This window comes from Onychomys torridus, chromosome 1 (genome assembly GCF_903995425.1).
Source record: "Onychomys torridus chromosome 1, mOncTor1.1, whole genome shotgun sequence".
Classification (NCBI taxonomy): Eukaryota; Metazoa; Chordata; class Mammalia; order Rodentia; family Cricetidae; genus Onychomys; species Onychomys torridus.
The window spans coordinates 82,469,211-82,493,873 of record NC_050443.1 but is presented as its reverse complement, the minus strand read 5'-3'; the positions used below and the strand labels follow the sequence as shown (position 1 = coordinate 82,493,873).

Sequence of the window (24,663 nt, the reverse complement as noted above, 5' to 3'; positions counted from 1 at the left end):
GTTTCTGGCTATTGTGAATAGAACAGCAACAAACATGGTTGAGCAAATGTCTCTGTGATAAGATAAAGCATCTTTTAAATACATGCCCAAGAATAGTATAGCTGGATCTTAAGGTAGATTAATTCCCATCATTCTGAGGAACCACTACACTGATTTCCATAGTGCCTGTACAAGTTTGCACTGTATGAATGTTCCTCTAATTCTATACCCTCACCAGCATGAGCTGTCACTTTTGTTATTGATCTTAGCCATTCTGACAGGTGTAAGATAGAATCTCAGTGTAGTTTTGATTTGCATTTCCCTGATGGCTAAGAATGTTGAACATTTCTTTAAGTGTTTCTCACCCATTTGAGTTTCCTCTATTGAGAATTCTCTGTTTAGAGCTTCTCTAAGTTAGGGTTTACTATTGTTGTGAAGAGACACCATGACCACAGAAACTCTTATAAAGAAAACATTTAATTGAGGGTAGCTCACTTACATTTTCAGAGGTTCAGTCTATTATGATCATGAAGGGGAGCATGGCAGCAGGCAGGCAGACATAGTGCTGTAGCTGACAGTCCTTACATCTTGACTCTGAGGCAACAGGAAGTCAACTGATTGTCAAACTGAGGGAAGCTTGAAAAAAATAGACCTCAAGCCCACCCCCACAGTGACATACTTCCCACAACAAGGCCACACCTCCTAATAGTGCCACTCCCTTTGGGGGGCATTTTTTTCAAACTACTGCATTCCATTCTCTAACCCTCTAAGGCTTATAGCCATATCATAATGCAAAACCAATGCAAAGTGCAAAAAAAAATGCATTCAGTCTAACTTCAAAAGTCCCCATAGTCTATCACAAACTCAACAACATTTAAAAGTCCAAAGTCTCTTCTGAGCTGCATGGAGATCTTTTAACTATAATCCCCCTGTAAAAATCAAAATAAAAAAGCAAATCACATACTTCCAACATATAATGGCACAGGATATACATTACCATTCCAAAACACAGGGAAGGGAGCATATTGAGGAAACACTGGATCAAAGCAAGACTGAAAACCAGCTCAGCAAACTTCAAACTCTGTATCTTCATGTCTGATGTCAAAACACTCTCCACATCTCCAATTATGTTCAGCTCTGTTGATTGCAACACACTTCTTTCTCTTGGGCTGGTTCCACTCCCTGCTAGCAGTTCTTCTCAGCGGGTATCCCACAACTCTCTAGCATCTCTAACATATTGGGTTCTCCAAGGCAATCAAGGTTGCAACTCTTCAGCCTCACACAATGGCTTCTGTATAGTCCTCCATTCAGAGATACCCCTGACACTTGTCTGGCCTCAGTGGCTGTGCTTAGCCATGGAGGCAACTTCTATAACCCATTTCTTCTATCCTTAATTCTAAAGCCAGTACCACATGGCCAACGCTGCCGAGTTCTGCTGCTTACTAGCGCTGGAACATGGCCTTGTTTAATTACATTTTTACCAGTTTTCTGGTTTTATTTTTTACTGCTTAAACTTGGCTATAGTTGAACTTGATCTTTAGACCAGGCTAGCCTCAAACTCAGAGATCCACAAGCCTCTGACTTCCCAGTGCTGGGATTAAAATGGTTCACCACCATACCAGCTCAAAACTTTTCTTTAATTCCTTTCTACAAGTTAGAAACTTAACTGAATAGGATCTTTCCCTGAGGTAACTACTTCCTTTATTCCATTTCTTCATCCATTTATCTCCTTGAACATAGAATTTAGCTCCATTCCACTTCCTGGTGTTCTTTTTTCCTCCAAATGTACTTTGTAATTTACCCTAATCAACTTGCTACTTTTCATTATAAATCTTCATTAGAGTTACTACTAATATCCACACAACAGAGTCTATGCAAGACTGTTTTGTGATTTCTTCTGCCAATGAAATTAATCCAAAATTCTTCACTTTAGCCTCAGGCAGACTCTTCAGACAAGGGCAAAAAGCAGCTACTTTCTTCACCAACATATCACAAGAATGATCTCTAAGCAACATACTAAAATTCTTTTCAGAAACCTCTTGAGTGAGCCCTTGGCAGTTCAAATAAATTTTAGCACCTCATTCTTTCATGATTTTATTAGTAAGGCGCATTAAGCAGTGCTTAAAGCATTCTGCTGCTTTCATAACCCAAAGTACCAAAATCTAAATTCGTCCAAACAAACACATGGTCTGGCATATCACAGCAATACCCGAGTACATGGAACCAGCTTCTAAGTTAGGGTTTACTATTGTTGTGAAGAGACACCATGACCAGAGCTACTCTTATAAGTAAAAAATTTAATTGAGGGTGGCCCACTTACATTTCAGTCCATTATGATCATGAAGTAGAACATGACAGCATGCAGGCAGATATGGTGCTGGAGCTCACAGTTCTTACACCTTGACTCAGAAGCAATAGAAAGTCAACTGATTGTCAAACTGAAGGAAACTTTAGAGAAAGAGACCTCAATGCCCACCCCAATAGTAACACACTTCCTCCAAAAAGGTCGTACTGTACTTCCTAATAGTGCTACTCCCTTTGAGGGTAATTTTCTTTCAAATCATCATGGAGTTGTACCCCATTTTTAATTGGTTTATTTGTTATCTTGATATTTAGATTCCTGAGACCATTACATATTTTGGATATTAACCATCTAGCTGATGTGCAGTTGGTGAAAATCTTTTTCCATTCTGTAGGCTGCTGCTTTGTCCAAAAGATAGTGCCCTTTGCCTTACAGAAGCTTTTAAGTTTTATGAAGTCCCATTTATTAATTGTTGATCTTAGTGCCTGCATTAATAGTGTTCTGTTCATAATGTTTTCTACTGTGCCAATGAGTTCAAAGCTATTCCCCACTTTCTCTTCTATCAGATTCAGTGTATCTATTTTTATGTTGAGGTCTTTGGTTCATTTGGATTTGAGTTTTTTATGCAAGGTGATAAGTACAGATCTATTTGTATTATTCTATATGCAGCCATCCAATTTGACCAGTACCATTTGTTGCAGATGTCTTTCTTCCAGTGTGTATTTCTGGCTTCTTTATAAAATTCAGGTGTCCATAGATGTGTGGATTCATGTCTGTCTTCAATTGATTACATTGGTCACTGTGTCTGTTTTTGTGCCAATACCAAGCTGTTTTTATTACTATAGCTCTGCAGTATAATTTGAAATCAGTGATGGTGACACCTCCTGAAGTCCTTTTATTATTTAGGATTGTTTTAGCTGTTCTGTTGTTTTGGTTTTTTTTTTCCCCATATGAAGCTAAGAATTGTCCTTTCAAGGTCTGTAAAAAATTGTGTTGAAATTTTGATGGGGATTACAATGAATCTGTAGATTGCTTTTGGTAGGATGGCCATTTTTACTCTATTAATCCTATTGACCCATGAGCACGGGAGAGATTTCCATCTTCTGATATCTTCTTCAATTTCTTTTTTCAGTGACTTAAAGTTTTTATCATTCAAGTCTTTTGCTTGTTTGGTTAGAGATAACCCAAGGTATTTTGCATTATTTGAGACTATAGTGAAAGGTATTGATGCCCTGATTTCTTTCTCAACTCATTTGTCATATTCATGTAGGAGGGTTACTGATTTTAGTAGATAATGTGTATTCAACTGCTTTGCTGAAAGTGTTTATCAGTTATAGGAGTTTCCTGGTGGATTTTTTTGATCACTCATGTATACTATCATATCATCTGTAAATAAAAATACTTCGACTTCTTCCTTTCCAATCTTGAAAATCCCTTGATCTCCTTCAGTTGTTTTATTGCTCTTGCTAAGAACTCAAATAATAAATTGATTAGGTATAGAGAGAGTGGATTACCTTGTCTTGCTAATTTTAGTGGAATTGCTTTGTTTCCCTCCATTTAATTTGATGTTGGCTATGTGCTTCCTGTAAACTCTTTATTGTTTGAGGTATGTTTCTTATCTCTAAGTTTATTGAGACTTTTTTGTTTGTTTGTTTGTTTTTGTTTTTCAAGACAGGGTTTTCCTGTGTAGCTTTTTGTGCCTTTCCTGGAACTCACTTGGTAGCCCAGGCTAGCCTCAAACTCACAGAGATCCACCTGGCTCTGCCTCCTGCATGCTGGGATTAAAGTTGTGCGCCACCCCGCCCAGCATTTATTGAGACTTTCATCATAAGAGGTGTTGGACTTTGTCTAAGGCCTTTTTATGCATCTGATGAGATGATCATGTATTTTTTTTGTCTTTCAGTTTGTTTATATGGTGGATTACACTTATCAATTTATGCATGTTAAGCGCTCCCTGCATCTCTGAGACAAAGCTTATTTAATAATGGTACATGATCTTTTTGACTTGTTCTTAGATTCAGTTTGCAAGTATTTTATTGTGTATTTTTGCATCTACATTCATAAGGGAAATTAGTCTATCATTTTCTTTCTTTTTTGGATCTTTATGTGGTTTGGGTATAAGGGCAATAGTGACCTTGTACAATGAATTGGGCAATGTCTCCTCTGTTTTATTTTTAAAATAATTTAAAGAGTATTGGCATTAAATCTCCTTTGAAAATCTGGTGGAGTTCTGTACTAAAACCATCTGTCCCTAAGTTGTTTTTTTTTGAGGGGGGGTTGTTGGTGGTGGAAAACTTTTAATGACTACTTCTATTTCACTAGGAGTTACAGATCTGTTTAAATTGCTTATCTGATCTTGATTTAACTTTGGTAAGTACATATATGAAGATGATATAAATGAAATTTCTAAATAATGGAGAGGCAGAGTACCAACTTAACATCTTTTTCAGCAAGTGAACTTTCTAGTACTAGGATTAGGTTACATCTAATTGAGTTGTTGCCAAAGGGGCCCCAAAGGAAATTCCAAAACAATGCAAACTGTTGCCAAGACTGCAGGTGGCGCTCCACAAACTGACAGCAAGGCCCCATTGCTGAAGGCAGCACCTACTGTGGTGGTTTGAATAAAAATGGCCCCCATAGGCTTATAGGGAGTAGCACTATTTAAAAGGATTAGTGGGTCTGGCCTTGTTTTAGTAGATGTGGCCTTGTTGGAGGAAGTGTGTCACTGGGAGGTCTGTATTGAGGGTTCAAAAGCCCAGGGTAGGCTCAGTGACAGTTCCCCTTCCTGATACCTGCTGATCTATATATAGAACTCTCAGGTCCTTCTCCAGCACAATGTCTGCCAAAAACAAACCCCAATTAAATGCTTTCCTTTATAAGAGTTGCCATAGTCACGGTGTCTTTTCATAGCAATACAACATTGACTGAGGCACCTACATATCTCATTGAAGTTGGAAATGTCAGTGCCTACAAGCAGACTTCACCCCTATATTGCAGTGTCTTTGGTGCAGAAAAAAGTACAAAACAATTATTTTGTCAATTAAAAGTAAAATGTTCTAAAGTTATCTGTGCCTTTTTGCAATACCAACAATGCAAAATTGTATCGTTTTGTTTCCTTCCCTGAATTGCTTCTCAATCTTTCAATGTATGAACATAGGTTTTTCACTATATTTGCTTAGACTATCACTTTTTTGTATTTACATTTTCACATGCCTATCGTATACATATTTGATAGAATTTTACTATACTGTTTAATTTGTAAAGTGTTATTTTAAATGGTGTTAATTTTTAAATTTTTTTAAATTTATTTTTGAATATATATATCAGAGATATTCATTCACATATACTCTTTCCCTCCAGAGCCTGTAGGACCTTCAACATACCTCCCTCTCAATTTCAAGACCCCTGCTTTTAAATTAATAACCACTGAGTTTAATTGCTATCACCCTTATTCACATCAATGTAGGCCATTCATTGTGGCATGGGGCTAACTACCAGCAGCCACGTTCCCAAAGAAAACTGACCCTACTTTCCTCAGCAGTCATCGGCTGCCAGAAGTTCCTCAGCAAAGGATGGGGTTTTGTTAGCCCCCTGCTTCCTTCACATTGGCATTTTTTATTGGATTTTTACATGCAAATTTTATGCAGTTCAACACACCTATTGTGCGTTTAATTTGTGCAATGGCCACGTCATGTCCAGAAGACAGTATTTCATGGCTCTCCTCCCTATTCTCTGGGTCTTGTTAATTGTGTTTTATATTGAATTCCACTGGTTCATTGCTGGTATATGAAAAAGGAAGTGACTTTTATGAGCTTAGTTTGACTTCAATGACCTTGTTATAAATACATATTAAGTACAAGATTTCTATCTCATTTGCTAATTATTATTTTCCATATATATAATCATATCTGTAAAAATCAACTTGGTTTCCTTTTCTCAAAATGTAGATAATGTACTAAATATTTAAATTATGTAATATATAATTACATATGTAAATACATATTTAAATATATACTATATATAATTATTTTAATTTAGTGCATTACCTAAAGCTTGGCGTGATATTTAAGGAGCACAAGCTTTGGACTGTTTCTTTTCTTAATTTCTCACAATCAATTATGCTTCAATTATGCGTTTCTCCTTAAAATTATTATTGTCACAAATTGTGTATAGTTTTTCTTTCTATATAGATACTGTGAGTAATTTACCACTTCTATTATTTTAGGTTCAATTATGTAATGTAGTGATAAATGTATATATGATAAATACTGTGTCATCTTTTGATTTTAAAGAAAATTCTTCTGGAAGGCATGAGTAAGCAGATCCCTATGAGTTCAAGGCCTGCCAGAATTCCATAGTGAGGTGAGATACCATGCCCAAAAAATTACTCTTGGACTATCCAGATTATGCCTTTGTATTTTAATGCATATTATAGATTAATTTGATAAGGTTAATTCATTCTACAACTGTTCAATATTCCTGAAAATAATGCTAAGGGATATAGTGATGACATTCTGTTGTTTTTGAGAGTGGGATAGAGATGTTTATATTGTAAAATTGTTTAATTTCTGTCTCTTGTCCAGTCTTCCCAGTTGCTAAATTTTCTTTTTCTTCTAGTTCTTAGCATAAAGTAAGAAAATGAAGAAAAAATCAAAGTCAGTTGAGATGGATGACTTCAGGATGTCAGAATAATTCTTTGTCTCTAGAGAGCCACCAAACTCCTGTGGGAAATGTCTGGAATCTTATAAACCCCATTGCAGTGAAGATGTTCAGTGTCTTGGAACATCTGCAGGGAGTCTGTTATAGCATCTAATGCATTTCTTATTATCAGATTTGAGTAAGTATTTTATCACTACCTAGAAAGGTCCTTTAACATCATCAAGCTAAGAGCAGGCCTTATTATAAAAGAGAAAGGAAAGCAAGGACCGTTATCACTGTGGAAGAGATTAAATTCAGAGATTTTTAATAATTATGAACATAAAGGACAATGACGAAACAAACTGTAAGTAACTATAGTGATGCAGTGAGAGAGATATCTTGGTTTTGTTCCCCGTCACCTGAGATGGCAGAGGTAGGCTTTCAAGAGGAAAGGTTCTAGAATGTAAGAGAGGAGATATTGAACAGAATTATTTATGCTTTAGCTATAAAACATTGCCGTGAGAGAGATTTCCTTTTAGATACTTAGTTCTGTGGCCAAGCCATAGAACTACACAAAAAGAAGTGTAGTTGTCATAAAGTCTGCTTTGTGAGGGTTATTTCTTATAATTAAATGAGATAATACATACATATGGGTTTATGTAAAGCCCTAAACACCAGTGTCCATGATCTGCTGCTTTGTTGATGTTTTCAACAATTTCAAAATTGTAGTTTCTGTCTGGCTTGAAGGCTTTGGGGACAGTATTGAGAGTTGTTATTGCCTTTTGAAGCAACTAGACTTTCAAAGTCTGGTATTACCTGCTAGGAAATGAATATTATAGAATGTGGAGCAATTTTGATTGATCTTGTTTTTATAACTGTAATTATGGGTGTTTGAGTAGTGCCATTGGAAATGTATAATACACGTTTTGTTTGAGCTGAATAAATGTACAAATCACTGACATCAATTATTTGTGGAGCAATCTTCAAAAGTTCCCAGACTTTTCATAAGAGGTAGATGTAGAGAAGTCCACCTAGGACATTTCCTTTAGCTCATGTCATGTTTGTTTTTATATTGCAACCACAATTTAAAACACTGATGGTTTTAAGTATGACAGCCCACATATTAAAAACATATAGCTATTGTTTATTTACTTCTAATGTACTATATCATGCTAGAGGAAAAATACATACCATAGTAATTTCAATGACCTAGTTTCATTAAAAATTTGGTAAGTTGCCAGGTGGTGGTGGCGCACGCCTTTAATCCCAGCACTCAGGAGGCAGAGCCAGGTGGATCTCTGTGAGTTTGAGACCAGCCTGGGCTACCAAGTGAGTTCCAGGAAAGGTGCAAAACTACACAGGGAAACCCTGTCTCAAAAAACCAAAAAAAAAAAAATTGTTAAGTCCATAGTTTCATTGAAGAATTAAAAGACCTGTTGAATTTATATCCTTCTTAGTGTACTTATTATAAATAGTTATTTATAAAATTTTTACATTTAGTATATTATAAATTGCAATATATTATAAAATATTATAAATATGTAATATTTATAATAACAGTGTGATAAAGAACCAGAAAAGGCATAATTATACATTATATATAATCAGAGGGGATAATTATTATTCAATGTATTTCAATAAGAATTCAGTGTAATTCTATAATTCAGATCACTTTTCTGGTGCAAATAAAATTTTCCATCAATGGCTTCATTCTGCATATTAAATTAAAATTCTTATTTATTAAATTATAACATTATTTGTTCTAGTGTAGTGAAATAATGCTGGGTACATTACTTACTAGTATTGAGAAAATGTGTCTGAAATGACCATCCCTTGCTTCATTTATATCAGCTACAAAATAGAACTTTAATAGACAATAGTGACAAAAATGTAAGTACTTTTAAACAATTTGTAATGTAGTACACACATAACAGCAAATGTGTTAAAATTATTCACAATAATAAATAACTTTGTAGTTACTATTTGTAAGATTTTTAAATTTTCATAGTTTGTCTGTTATCAAATGAATGCAACATATTTTATTTATATAATCCAACATGTCTGAATCATAATAACATACACATTTTCAAACTCTCATAATTATAGAGCATAGGGAAGATTAGAGATAAGTTAAAATATTTTTTCCTGAGTATTTTGTCTGTTCTGACTGTCTGATCATTTCTTACTTATTAAAGAACACAGATAAGCTTTATCGTGTTTCTGTATGGACCAGAATCAGTTCAAGTCAAAGTATCTGTTTAAATATATATACAGAATTTTAATTTAGATACATTACCTATAGTCATTATAGAACTCTAAAGAAATGTGGGATGGGGCAGATATCTTCTCTACTGATTTACACTCTCCCTAAATATAAATGTTTAAATGCTCAAAATAAGGAAAGTGTACTTCATAGATTCACGATCATCTTCGTTAATTGCCTAGCTTGGGTTATACTGGGAGGTGTCAATGAAGAATTAAGAGCAATAGGTATTTGATGCCCTGTGCTCCATAAGCAGCTTAGATACATTTCCTTGAAAACAGAGGGGTGAAAAATGCAAAGTGAAAGGTCTGTTATCATGGGTCACCTTTTTGGTTAGTTCCACTGGACAAATTACAAGGCAGAGATAGGGCAATGAAGGAAACAAGTCACTTAGCCATGTAAACAGAGCGTGCCTGCAAGGGTAGGGAGAGAAGTTAGCATTTCCCATAGCCCTTTGTGCCTGATGTGGTCCTAACATTTGTGGTAGCATCAATTCTAAATATGACCAAGTTGTGTTTACGATTCTGTGTTAATTATATCTGGAAGATGCATTTATAAAATGCCAGAAAAGTGGAAAATAGTCTCTTAAAAACCTGTCTGAATTATGTTTGGCTCTATTCTAGCAGCTAGTGATTTTTAAGTTGAAGATATAAAGACCTATATTTTTATTTAATTTTACTTTTCACTTCAACTTTCCTGCATTGATTTCTTTTCTGTTAGCAAATAAGAATATATATAATAATCAGTGACCTTTTTATTTCTGTTCATCTAAAACAATTTCCAAAAAATTCAGCATTCAAGCCAGTTGTCAGAGGTTGTAAGAGGGTCATATGGGAAACAAGTACAGATAATTGAGAAAGAAAAAAACAATATAACTTTTTGTGGAAAGTAGGATTGTGAAAATATCAGTAGGAAGATTTCTTTTATAGTACAGTAAAATACTACTTAAAACTTATCTTTACATATTTTGGGGAAATTATATTTTAAATGAATAAAAACATTTCAAATCAGCACATAATTTATAATACCCTAAAGTGTAAAAAGAATAAAGTCTTGCTAAACAATTAGAATACAAACTTTGGTACTATCATTGATGGATTTTGTATTATTTTTATTGTGCTTTTGTACTCGTGCTTTAAAGAATGTGAAACATTTACTTAAGATGGTACTTTAGCAAAAACCTTTATAAAGATAAATGTACTTTTTCCTAAATAAAATCAAGCGGAAGTTTAGTTTATCAGTATAGGAATGCAATGAATGTTATTATTGTTCAAAAATAGCTTTTCAGAGTTACATTGCATGTTTGAGGCTAGGAATGACTTTTGTTGTTTCTGAATAGAACTGAAGTTCTGAGTCATTTTACATCCCTGTGTCATCATGCCATTGACCAATGGCACCTGTTTCAAGCCATCCATCTTTACATTGATTGGAATTCCAGGCCTTGAGTCAGTGCAGCACTGGATTGGGATCCCATTCTTTATTTCTTTTGTTCTTGCCTCAACTGGAAATGGCCTCCTCATCACCATCATTCACAGAGAGCGCAGTCTCCATGAGCCCATGTATGTCTTTTTAGCTGTGTTGGCAGCTGTGGATCTGGGTCTCACCATATGCATCACCCCTAAAATGCTGGCTATTTTTTGGCTACAGTCAAAGAAGATTCACTTTGACTCCTGTCTAATCCAGATGTATTTTACTCACACTTTCCAGTGCATGGAGTCTGGCATTCTCCTGGCCATGGCCTTTGACCGCTATGTAGCAATCTGTGATCCCCTGAGGCATTCTGCTATTCTCACTAAGAAAGTACTAATTACCATCATCACATTGGTGGCCACAAGAGCATCAGTTATCATCATCATGTGTCCTCTTCTAATTAAGTTGAGGCTGACCCACTTCAGGACCACAATCATCTCTCATTCCTACTGTGAACACATGGCTGTGGTGAAGCTGTCTACAGAAGATGTCAGGATCAATAAAGCATATGGACTTTTTGTGGCTTTTTCAGTCCTTGGATTTGATGTGATCTTCATTTTCTTGTCCTATGTGTTTATCTTCCAGGCTGTCTTTAAGTTGCCACAAAAGGAGGCCAGATTCAAAGCGTTCAACACATGCACAGCTCACATCTTTGTCTTCCTCCAATTCTACATCCTCACATTTTTTACGTCTTTCATACACAGATTCGGCTTTAATGTTGCTCCTTATGTTCACATTCTGTTGTCAAACCTCTATCTGCTTGTACCACCCCTGCTAAATCCTATTGTCTATGGAGTGAAGACCAAGCAGATTCGGGAGGGAGTTATCAAAATGTTTGCTTCCAAAGGTTAAATTGGCAGATTCTCCAGATACTCTTGCACTCTTTATAATGTGTTTGTCAAGCTTGCTATACAGCATAACACTATGATAGTCTTTGTATTGATTATATTCTCTATAAGATAGGCACACATTTGTAACTAAAATTATAAATTATAAGTAATTGATATATTCATTTAAATACCATCCTAATTATTCTTTATTCTAATTTTTTATCAGAGTTTTTAGTATCTTTGCAGGTGTATTTTATTCTTGAAACAAGACCAATTTTATACAATGTTACCCTAAGCTATGTGCTTTTGATTAGTTATTACTGACACCAAATATTCTCAGCTTTCTACTACCAGATTCTAAACAATGGGTAGATTTTTAAACTTAATATTCAGTTTTTAGTAAATTTGCAGTTGCATCTGTTACAATTAATAATTACATGTTTGCATATAATATGGCATAGTATATATGAAAAATCCTAATCACATTATTGTTTTTGTAATCATTATGGGTTCTATGTCATATATTCTTATTTGAACTATTTTATGAGAGAACAAAATTTTCATTAAATATTATTTTAATCATCTTTAAATGCCTTCTTGAAGAATGACAGGTCATTTTATTTTATGAAAACTTTCCATTTTTTTTCATCAGTGTGCCTCAAAAGCACGTAAATGTACTTTTGTGAGATAATGTTGTTTGTCTTCTCTCAATATTGGCATACAGCTTAATGGTGGAACCCCTGCCTAGTATATCCATTCTCACAATAAGACCCCTAAACTCTTGATTATGAAACAAGACCTTCTTGTCTCTGTGTTATCATTGTTCGTGTCTCTAAATAGCTAAAACTAGGCTCCTGATATAATATATGCACAAAAGTATTCTAATTAGGATTTCAGTTCTTTTTAGTATTTCAAGAGGGTTTCATTCCATGATTTCTTCTGGTTCAAACACATTCTTGAAAGTTTGTTCCTGGTGAGGGGTTTCCATCCTGTGAGTGCTTTCTCTCTAACATGTGAAATATGTATGTGACTCAGTAAAATACTCTCTCCTAAGACACTTCAGTTTAGCAGGTTGTATCAAGGAGGGGAGAGGAATCTACATTTTCTCTGTGGTAATTTGGTGCATGGCAACATAAAGTCTACCTGACTGGAACATCTTGCAACTTTGAAATAATTTTTAATATTTCTCTCTCTCTCTCTCTCTCTCTCTCTCTCTCTCTCTCTCTCTCTCTCTCTCTCTCTCTCTCTTTTAGTTTAGAATCACTTGTTGCCACGAACTCACAAATAAAAACGTCATGCAGCTAGATTAGCATATAAATTGTATTTTATCTTCTAAAATCCTCTCCATTTGCCTCTCCAGAGTGAAGCATTGGTTGTGAACACAATGCACAGTCTCCAGATAGCTATGTTTACTCTAGATTCCTGCCACCTGTTTCTGTGAACTTCATTTTAATAGCAGCATTCAACTTGTTTTTATCACTGATCCTCCCTTGAATTTGACCTATAAATGTGTATTATTTACCTACTTAACTTGTGCCTAGATGCAAAGTACTTGTCAGCAAATCAAAACAGCAGTGGCAACAACACTTTATAGTTGTATGAGCCACATCTGGGGAATCCAAGCGGCATTTTCCACAGCACTAACTGTAATTTATTCTCTTATTTTGCTGTACCCATCATGGTTGATATAAAATAGTGTTACTGTAGCTCTTCATTTTAATTTCCCTGATAACAAACTGTTTGAAATTTGCATATCATCTTTACAAAAGATTTAAAATCTTTGCTGTTCTTAGCTGAGTTTATTGTCTTTTTGCTGCTTATGTATTAAGAAGCAACTATATGTTCAGACATATTAATGGCACATATTTTCTTCTAGTTAATAACTTACAAATTTGTTTTTTCATAATATCACTTACAAATTTGGGGTTTTTTTGTTTTTTATTTATTGTTGTTTTGTTTTTTAAGGTAATGTACTATGATAAAATAAGATAAAACAGAAAGTAGTGAATCGGAACTGAACAAAACAAACAGAAGGAAAGAGCCCAAGAAAAGGTACTGAAAACAGAAATCCACTTGTTCACACATTCAGGAATGCCATAAAAAACACTAAATTAGAAGCCTTTTTATACACATGCAAAGGACCTATATGGTAAAAACAGAGAAGAAAAATATCTAAATAAAATAAAATTAAAAAATAATAAAACATTAAAAAAGAGTCTGACATGACATTGTGAGACAAGGGACCTCCAAAGATACTATTGAGTTTTTTGTTTGCTTGTTTGTTTTCTGTTAGCCCCTATTGCCCAGCAATTGGCAAGTGGCATCAATTAGAGATTGCTTCCGGGTTAGGGATGGGGCAGGCGTCCACCTCTCATTTCAGCTCTAGGTCCCCATCTGGTGCAGACCAGTGCAGGCCCCATGCATGCTGCCTTGGTTTCTGTGAATTCATATCTTCTGTTCATTGATCCTATTGATTCGAAGAATCATGTTTCATGGAGTGCTCCATCACTTTTGGCTCAAATACTCTTTCTGCCTCTGGGTTCTTTGAGCTCTGAGGGGAGAGATTTGATGGAGACATTCTGTTTAGGACCGCATGTTCGAGGGTCGCTCATTCTCTGATGGTCTGGCTATATTCTCATTGTGTAGTTGTGGCTATCCTGAGACTAGCTTTGTTAGCCAGGTTGGCCTTGAACTTACAAAGATCTATCTGCCTCTGCCTCCCAAGTGATGACATTAAAGAATGCACCACCACGCCTGTCTTTTCCTTTAAAAAATTAATTGAGTCAATTTTATTAAAAACATAGGAAATATAAACTTTAAATAATCATAATTAGATGTTTTTTCTAACCTCCATTAATTAATTCCAGACACTTTAATGGACTCATTGTGTTCATGAAAACACAAGACAATTGATATTCTGTATTTGTAAGCACTGAATATTTTCTTAGCCCATTTGGTAATGGGATATGATTGCAAAGGTATTTGTCACCTGATGATAATTTTTCTCCTGAATATTAGTTCTATCCCCCTGAACAGCAACAATTTAAAAAAATATATTTCACTCTTCTTTTCTGTCTATGTTATCTTCTGTCAACAGAAAATCAGAAATAATAATAAAACTTCTCCATAATTTCTGGTGAAATTATCTCTTTTAATACAATGCAAAATATTTGGAAGAATTCTCTAAAACTACATTAATGTAGGTGAATATGAAATTTTATTTTATACATTACATTCACTCTCTTCTACAAAGCTTCAGGACTCAGATGCTGCTTTTAAAAACATCTATACATTCAAATTTTCTTATAAGCAATATATATACACTTGAGAATAAATACTGGTATATTTCATACTTCCTCACAAAGGAGGTAGCAGTTGAGTGAGGACACACGCCACCTACTGATGCTGATGAAAAGCAAAACACTTACATTTGTAATATTTGTAAAACTTGAATCAATATCACAGTTGTATTCCCAGATGAATTCAATGCATTGAAGTTGTGTTTGAGAAAAACAGAAAGAAGATTATTATTTTGATTTGTATTTATTCATTTTGCCATAGAAAATCAAAGATTGTGGTTGATATATTGTGCACCCCAATAAACTTATCTGGGGGTCAGAGAACAGAACAGCTACTATATTAAACACAGGTTTAGGCAGTGGTAGCAGAAGCCTTTTATTCCTAGTGCTCATGGGGCAGAGAGGCTTTTAGCAGCAGTTCAGCTGAGATTCATTCTGGATGAGGACTCAGAGGCTTCCAGTCTGAGGAAACAGAATCAGCTGAGGAATAGGCAAGGTGAGGTTAGCTGAGGCTTGTTCTATTTCTCTGATCTTTCAGCATTCAACCCAATACCGGGCTCTGGGTTGGTTTTTATTAATAAGACATTTTACGATTCTACTGCAAAAGATTCTGCAGTCAAGTTTTTTTTTTTTTTTCAAATAGAATATTATATTATTCTCAAATAGTCACAGTTTAACATTGTTTCTATATTAAAGACTAGTGGGGATCCCCCCTCTCTCCTGTAGTGGAATCCACTAAGGAGAATGTAACACTGAACACTAATGCAGAGAGAATACATAAGGATTCAAGACCCCTAAACATTCTCCAATGCCTGTTCCTTCAGTCATTATAACATCTTCTTGTGTAAAGATCTCTTCAAATGAAAAGCCAGAGAAGTGTTAAAATTGCCATCTTGGCTTATATTTTCATCCTTTAGAACTAAATATATGCAACCTCCCCCTACTTTGAGGTTAAAGTGTGGATCACACATTCACGGATCTGCTTGGTTCGCACACCATAGATTACAGGATTGAGGGCTGGTGGGATGACCACATAGAGGTTGGCAACAAGAATATGGACATAGCGAGGGATTTTTTTTCCAAATCGGTGAGTGAGGAAGGAGAAGAGGGAGGGTGTATAAAAAACACACATGACCCCAACGTGGGAGCCACATGTGCCCAATGCTTTTTGTCGTGCATCTTTAGAAGGGAGGCGAAAAACAGCACGGAGAATATATGCATAGGAGATTCCAATGAAAGCCACATCCAAAATAAGAAAAGAAGCCACAAAAAGCCCATAAATGGCATTGATGTGAATGCTAGCACAGGCCAACTTAGCAATGCCCATGTGTTCACAGTAGGAGTGGGCGATAATCCGGGCTTCACAGAAGGGCAGACGGTGGGTTAGGTATAGAATGGGCAACATGAGCAGGACTGGGCGCATTAAAATACCCACACCAATGCCTACCAACACCCTGGGTGTCAGAATGGTTGTGTAGCGGAGAGGCACACAAATGGCAGCATAGCGGTCAAATGCCATAGCCAGCAAGACTGCTGACTCCATTCCCGTAAAGGTGTGTATCAAAAACATCTGAGCTACACAGTTTCCAAAACCAATTTCATGTGCATCAAACCAGAAGATACCTAACATCCGGGGTACTGAGGATGTGGAGAGTGCTAGATCTATGGCTGATAAGATGGCCAGAAAGTAGAACATAGGATCTCTCAGAGTACGGTCTATCCAGATGACCAACAGAATTGTGGTATTCCCCAGCAAAGCCATTAAGTAGATACAACAAAAAGGCATGGAAATCCACCCATGGAAATTCTCAAGTCCAGGAATGCCTACAAGATAAAAGGTGTCTGGGTGGAAAGTGGAAAAGTTGGTGTGGAGCATCTTGCCATTGATGTTGGAGAAGCAGTGACTCTAGAAGAAAAACTAGAGTTTAGACATGCTTAGCTTACAACATCTCTGGGAACTTTTTTTTCTAGATTCATATAACTTTTATTATAGTATGTTATCATCTGTATTTTATTAATAGTTAATTATTAATTTTGGTAGTCTATAAGTTAAATGATATTAAAGATATACAAATGTAGGAAACAACAGAGACTAATAAGCATTTGGTCCTATTTGTTGTTTTAGGCATCCACTGCTGTCTTGGAAAAGATTTCTTGCAGATGATGGAGGATGATTGTGTTCATAAATTACCTGCTTTGCAATCCTTTATGTTAAAGCTAAAACATTGTTGAATCGGGCATAGGTTACACTGTGCAATTTGTAGTTTGCTTTTGACACAAAAGTTAAAAGTTGCCCACTGCCCTGTTAATTCTACAGCCACCCTATAAGCATCCTTTGTTCAATTGGGGTTTTATGGTAGGGTTTGTTGTTTGATGGTTTGGGTTTGGTTAAGTTTGCTTGCTTATTAATCTGAGTGTAATTTGACTATTTTTATGTGCCATAGACATATTTTTCAATGGCAATACAATTAATAATTGAAATACAACTATTATTATTTATTTTATTATTTAAAAGATTTCCATGTGTAGGATCAATGTTCATAGCACTATATTACAGGAAAAGACTTTCACTCTAGTACATATTGTAAGCTGAGAATATTGCCAAACATTTTCACATTCACTTTTCTCACCCCACCCTCTCACTGTTCTCTTGGCTTTTGTTTCATTTGGATGTTATGTGTGTCAAAATGTGAGTCCGAAATCCAGTGTATGCCTGAACTGAGAATCTCAAATGGAAAAGACATTGTTTATAACATGTTCTGCACCAAGGTTTCAGACATTAATTTACTGTTTCACAAAACATGAAGTTTAATTTAAAATATATGAAGTCTGTGTTATATTGTAATCAGTTCTCTCTCAATGATAAAGTGCTTTAGATTCACACATCAAAATAATCACAGAAAGTCAGACATAATCATTGCATATAGAATCTGCAGTATATGTAAGATATAGGTGTGACTACACACACGAATAACAGAAAATCTAGTGAGTTCTGAAAACTGATTTGTTCAGTAGCAACAATGGTACATATTTAGAAAATTAGTCCCTAATGAAGACTTGTGTTTCACTAATTCATCCTCCCTTTATTACTCACAGATGCCCACAAAGAGTTGAGCCTGAAGTAATGCCACAGACCTGTCAACCACGGCAGCTCAGAATCATCTCATCCATGGGAGGAAATATACCACCTGGTTGCAATCAGTCTAAGAAGGGCCACAAACTCAGTATTTTGTGAAGTTCCAAGAAACAGACCAGGATGTCCTGCAGTTTTTGTCTTCACTGCATGAGGGCAGAAAGGTTTGCCCATGTGGAGACAGCAGGAAGAAGCAGGCACAGAGAAGTAAAGCTGGTCAACACTGGGCTGAAGAAACCTCTGCTGTGCTTTGTAACACCTCAGCTCTATTCCTTCCTCCTTCCTCCCCTCTTCCTTCCTCTTCCTCTTCTTCCCACATTCCTCTTTCTCCCTCCTTGACTCCCTATCTCCCACTTCCTCTACCTTTCAGAAAGAAGAGCTATATAGGACTAAAATTAAAAAGTATATGAGACAGAAGGTTGTAGAAATAAAGCAGAAAGTAAAAGTTTAAGAAGAAAAGAGATGAGACCGAGAGAGAAAGGGGGAGAAAATGTAGCTCTAAAGACATCCATAGAAAGAAGAGCAAAGTTCAGTCTTAAGAATAATTTGTTACTGTTTTTGTTTTTTGTTGTTGTTTTTTTTTTTTAATTTTCCTTCTAGTAAATTATTCATGCAACATCTTTCTGGAATCTCTGCATCTCCTCCCCCAGTCCTCTAATGTAATCAGATTCCTAAGTCGGCATTTGACACTAGTTCTCTGAAAGCCTGATAATTTTTTCTATTCTTAAGGGGGAAATCCATAAGCTAGTAAACAATCATCTCTAGGAGTGGATATTGCCATATATCACTAAGAGTGGATACCATCATTTATATCATTCATTAAATTCCCTCTGCAGATGGCAACTTTGAAAATACAAGTGCCCCAAACTGTTCCAGTAAAGATAGGAGGCAGGATCTCTCTGTAACATGAAACAGAGACTGTCAGCTTACTAAATTTAGCTAAACATGAGTCTAATCAACATCCTGTGTATGACATGTTTCATGGGAAGCTCACCTCCAGCTGGGGTGGGTCTAGAGACCTTTTGCATATCTACTAAAAGGACAAGATCTTTATAATACCACTATGTAGAATCCCTGGGGGCTGTCTAAAGTTAAAGCCAGTTCAAATCTATTTCATCTCTCAGGATTAACACCTCAGTGCCTCTTGGGAAAGACTGACTGTTTTCTTCATCAGGGACAGGTAGACTGGTGCTGAGTGGAATGTCTCCTCATCTACTTTTCTACCCACACCATGAAAGCTTGGAATTGAGAGGCACAATGAACTGACAGGTGCATAGAAAATCTATGTGAGGAGAACAGCCTTCCTGGGAAAATTTGAATTCTCATTTTCTGAGAAACCATAATTATGTCAAGGCATTAATAACTCACATGCTTGTCTCACTTCCCACATTTGTGTCTTAGCACTCACCAACATTCACAATGACATCCTGGATTCCAAATCATGTAAGGCCTCATTTCTTCTCCACCAGGGCTAAACTTACTGACTTACACAAGAGATAAGACGAATTAAATTTAAAAAAACAAAGTACAATTATAAAGAAAGGAAAGGTGTAGCACTGTTCAAGATTTACAGTGCAACAAATCAAGTTGTGTGTCTCAACCTCATGAATAATAAGTGTATGGTAGTGTGGTGATACACACTATAATCCCAGCACTCAGGAGATTGGAGCAAGAAATTCCTGAGTTTAAGACTAGTTTTAGCTACATAGTAAGACCTTGTCTAAAAGAAAGGATTGAAGGAAAGAAGGGGAAAATATTGTACAAAAAATATACTTATTATTTTTACAGAGAGAGAGAAAGGAAAGAAAAAGGAGAAGTGTAGGAAGTCTGTGTTAATATAATTGTTTTTTCTGTTTTATTAAAAATATGATCATTTCTGCTACAGTAGAGCCCACTAAAGTTGTCCCTCTCTCTACTCCTCCTACTTTCTCCCTACTTCCCCTCCCATACAAATTCATTCCATATCTGTCTCACATTAGAAGATAACAGGCTTTTGAGATATAACAACAAAATAAAACAATAAAATATAGTAAGATAAAACAGAAGCATTACATCAAAATTAGACAAGGCAACCCAACAGAAGGAAGGGAGCCCCCAAGAGGAGGCACATGAATCAGAGACCCACTTGTTTTCACATTCAGGGGTGCCACACAAACACTAAACTGAAAGCTATATACACAGAGGCCCTGATACAGACCCATGTAGGCCCTGTGCTTGCTGCTTCCATCTCTGTGACTTTGACTTTTGCAGTTGATTTAGATGGCCTTGTTTTCCTAGTGTCTTTCAATTCCAGTGGCCCTCACAATCTGTCTACCTCCTCCTTTGTTGGGTTCCCTGAGTTTATTTTTCTCTTTGTGTGTGTGTGTGTGTGTGTGTGTGTGTGTGTGTGTGTGTGTGTGTGTTTGTGTGTGTGTTTTAAGAAAAAAATTTATTCATTTTACATACCAAAGATTCCCCTCTTCCCTCCTTCCACCCCTCCAGCCTCCCCCTCCCAACCCACACCCAATTCCCTCCTACAAGAAGGTAAGGCTTTCTACAGGGTGTTCCATTTAGTACAGGCAGGTCTAAGCCCTTCCCCTTGCCTCAAGGCTGTGCAAGGTGTCCCATCATAGAAGTAGGCTCCAAAAGGCCTGCTCATGCACCAAGGATGGATTCTGATCCTACTGCTGGGGGCCCCTTAAGCAGACCATGCTACACAACTGTCTCACTATGCAGAGGGCCTAGTCCAGTCCCATGAAGACTTCACAGCTATTTATCTAAATTTCATGAGTTCCACCTGTTTGGTTTGGTTATCTCTGTAGATTTCCCCATCACAATCTTGATGCCCCTTGCTGACAGATTTCCTCTTCTCTCTCTTCAACTGGACTCCTGTAGCTTGGCCTGGTATTTGTCTGTGGATCTCTGCATCTACTTCCATCAGTTACCAGAGAAAGGCTCTATGATCACAGTTAGGGTATTCACCAATCTGATTACTAGGGTAAGCCAGTTCAAGCATCCTCTCCACTACTGCTAGTAGTCTAAGCTAGGGTCATCCTTGTGGATTCCTGGAAACTTCTCTAGCACCCAGTTTCTCCCTATCCCCATGATGTTTCCCTCTATCATGATATCTCTTTTATTGTTCTCCCACTCCATCCCTGTTCCAGCTTGACCATCCTGTTCCATTATGTTCTCATGACAAATCCCTACCCTTCATTGCCAACCCCTCATCCCCAGTTTACTAATGGAGATCTCCTCTATTTCCCCTTCCCAGGGCAATCCATTCATCCTTCTTTGGGACCTACTTGTTAGCTAGCTTCTCTGGAGTCTGGTTATCCTTTGCTTTACATCAAGTATCCAATTATGAGTGAGTACATACCATGTTTGTCCTTCTGAGTCTGGGTTACCTCACTCAGGATGGTATTTTCTAGGCAATTTACAACAAACTAACAGCCAGTATCAAAATAAATGGAGAGAAACTCAAAGTGATTCCTCTAAAATCAGGAACAAGGCAAGGCTGTCCACTCTCCATATATTTATTCAGTATGGTACTTGAAGTTCTAGCTAGAGCAATAAGACAACAAAAGGAGATCAAGTGGATGCAAATTGGAAAGGAAGAAGTCAAACTTTTACTATTTGCAGATGATGGGATAGTCTACATAAGTGACCCCAAAAATTCTACCATGGAACTTCTATTCTACAGCTGATAAACACATTCAGTAATGTGGCAGGATACAAGATTTCCAAAAAAAAAAAAAAAAAAAAAAAAGTAGCTCTCCTACATACAATTGATAAATGGGCCAAGAAAGACACATAAGAAACATCACCCTTTACAATAGCTGCAAATAATATAAAATACCTTGGGGTAACTCCAACTAAGCAAGTGAAAGACCTGTATGATGAGAACTTTAAGTCTGTGAAGAGTTTACTTTCTTTGTTTTTTGCTTTTGATTGTTCTCTCTCTCTTTCTCTCTCTCTCTTTCTCTCTCTGTCTCTTTCTCATTCTCTGTCTCTCTCTGTCTCTGTCTCTGTCTCTGTCTCTCTCTGTCTCTGTCTCTGTCTCTCTCCCTCTCTCTCTTTCTCTCTCTCTGTCTCTGTCTCTCTCTGTCTCTCCCTATCTCTCTCTGTCTCTGTCTCTGTCTGTCTCTGTCTGTCTGTCTCTCTCTCTGTGTCTCTCTCTCTCTCTTTCTCTGTCTCTGTCTCTGTCTCTCTGTCTTTGTGCATATCCATCTGTGAGCCCCACCTGTGAGTGTGAAGTGGAAGACAGAGAAGACTCACCAGGCTTGGCAACAGGATGGGGCCCTGTCTCCTTTATCTCCTAGCTGAACTCCATCTTTATTAAGATTCTGCTCTTTCCAGGAAAGACAGTTAGAAATTATTAAGGCCACTCCACGTAGTTAAAAGGGAGGTTTATTTTGTAGGGTAACTTACAAATGAAGGGGTAGGTTGCAGGGTCTGGCAAAGGTATAGCACAGTCCGGCGGTGTTCTCTGGAGAACTCTGCTCGGTCTACCTCCTGCGTCCAGCGTCCCCGAACCAAGAGAGCGAACTCCTCTTGATCCTCGGTCTTCTGCTCCCTCTCTGCCCCGCCTTGTGGGCGTGATCATTACTGAAGACTCAATGGGGGTTGGAACTTCCAGGCCAATGCTGGGATGGCTATCCACTACATCTCCCCCTTTTGTCTAAATAAGAAAGTTCTTACCTAATACAAGACTATATACAAAGAGATGGTTATCAAATATTGTCCAGGAGTAATGAGGGATAATGACTTAGATAAGTTGGAATTACAATAAGTGCAAACAATATCAAGCAAAAAACACATATTAAAATCCAGGGAAGTCTAGGGCATGGGTAGGTGGCATGTTACAAGGATCATTCCAAAAGGTGTACTATCCTAAAGAACCTGAGCCTAATACTTAATATATTCTATCTAAGATATTATATATGTATATATACTAAGTTGTAACTATAACTGTTAATCTCCAACCTCATCAAAGACCTGAGAAGGAATATAATAATACCTGAGAAATGGGAGAAGGATGCAAGCAACTTTCGGAAGTCTTGCAAGAGTAGACAGAGACAGCTAGCAGCCTGGACAGTCACCTAATGTTTCTCAGTATCGTTGGTGCATTCAAATTGGCTACAGGCCTAGAGTATCTGACAGACCATTTTCAGAAGCAGGAATTCTGAAAGACCATCTTACCCTGTCTTGGCAAAGTATGGTGGTCGCTTTCCTTGTGTCCCGCTTGTCCAGAAAAGACAGCATTTGTACTGTCAGCAGTTGAGGCAAGGGCAGTTCTTTGCCCAGTAGGCCATTTTGTGCCAAGAAGACAAACTTCCAAATGGAAATGTCTTAGAAGCCCAACATTCTCTCGGGATCAAATTGGTGCTGTCAGGAGCAATTGTGTCTCACGTCAACAGAATTCTAAATTATTTAAATGCCATATTCTCTAGGTCCATGAAGTGTTTGAAGATTATCTGTCCATCTGGCCTATGTGTTTATAAATCTGGATAACCTAACTAACATAATTATAGAGATAACAAGCATAGGTGACAATAACTCTGTAAGTCTCATCTACCTAAACAACCTAAGGACTAAGGCTTCCTATAAATAAGGCAAACAGTCTGTAAGCAAATGTACAGTAAAAGCACAATGACTTCAAATTGTGACAATACACAAAATATCTTTAACAGAGGTAGGAATGTATAGTGCAATATGCAATATGATAATAATCCTAAATATATATCAATATACAGAATATCTCAAACAGAAGTAGAACATACATACAGTATGACAGACATAAATTCACATTTGTATCAATATACAAATATTTCAAATAAGAGTAAAAATATGTGTACAATATAACAAACATAGTTCTGCATTTGTATCAATATACAAATTATCTTAAATAGGAATATAAAAAGCTCATATTTGTATCAACATATAAGAATTCATAACAGTGCCAAGGCTGCTATATTACTAAATTTGTTTACTAATGTATATGATAGTCTACCATAATATCTTATACGTATCCATTCCATTTCTTCTTTTCCCTTTTTTTTTGAGACATATTGTCTTTCCTTAAGGAGAGTACTAAGTTTAACCATTTCTTCCACCCCCAACCCTAGAACCATTATCCATAACCCTGAGAAATATGAAACCTAAGGGATAAGGGGTGTCGTGTTCTTAGAATTGCTTCCTGCTGTTTAGGGGGCGATGGTATCTCTGTTGGGTATTGTGAGAAAGCTCAGATAGTTAAATCTCAGTTAGATTTACTGTAGATTCTGCAGCAACTCTTAGAGTAATGGGTAAGATTGTCTGAAATTCTGGCAAGAAGTGTAGTATGATGATGATTACCATGGCATGGGTAGAGTTGTTGTTGTTGGGGCCCCATCTTCCTTCTGGAGACTTCAGAGATTGCCTGTGTAGATTGGTACCAATAGATTCTTTCTTTCTGCTGTAAACATCCGGATATCCAAGGCCTTATGATTATTGGAAGATGGGTATTTCCATTATCCTGGAAAGACAAAAACAGAAGCCTACCCCAACCTTTGATTGTTAACTTTTTCTTACAACCTGAGGAGATGTCACATTGGTGGATGATCTTTTATTTCTCCTCATCAAGGGGTTTCTCCTGTTCGAATCAAATTTTTATTAATTTTGTTGGTATCCATAGCTTTTCTTCTCCTGTGGAAACAAAAGCAAAACCCCTTCCCCAATGTAGGACATATCCAGGTTTCCATTCTGAGGTCAACACATCTTTGAAATAAACC

At 36.7% G+C, this 24,663-nt stretch overlaps 2 protein-coding genes across 2 annotated transcripts; one reads left to right on the top strand and one right to left on the bottom strand.

The window, feature by feature from the left end:
- Positions 1 to 10,559: 10,559 nt before the first annotated feature.
- Positions 10,560 to 11,504, top strand: LOC118576509 (olfactory receptor 52A5-like). Its single transcript, XM_036176775.1, has one exon. The coding sequence runs from the start codon at positions 10,560 to 10,562 to the stop codon at positions 11,502 to 11,504; it is 945 nt and encodes a 314-aa protein (XP_036032668.1).
- A 4,104-nt stretch (positions 11,505 to 15,608) lies between these two features.
- On the bottom strand, positions 15,609 to 16,657 carry LOC118569622 (olfactory receptor 52J3-like). The gene is made up of 2 exons (XM_036167692.1): positions 15,746 to 16,657; positions 15,609 to 15,623 (listed from the first exon to the last, which is right to left on the bottom strand). Exons 1-2 carry the CDS (start codon positions 16,655 to 16,657, stop codon positions 15,609 to 15,611), a joined length of 927 nt encoding a protein of 308 aa, XP_036023585.1.
- Positions 16,658 to 24,663: the final 8,006 nt, after the last annotated feature.

What these genes read in the sequence shown, in the direction of transcription:
- LOC118569622 (XM_036167692.1), bottom strand. Translation starts at nt 16,657, where the DNA reads ATGCTCCACACCAACTTTTCCACTTTCCACCCAGACACCTTTTATCTT.
- LOC118576509 (XM_036176775.1), top strand. Translation starts at nt 10,560, where the DNA reads ATGCCATTGACCAATGGCACCTGTTTCAAGCCATCCATCTTTACATTG.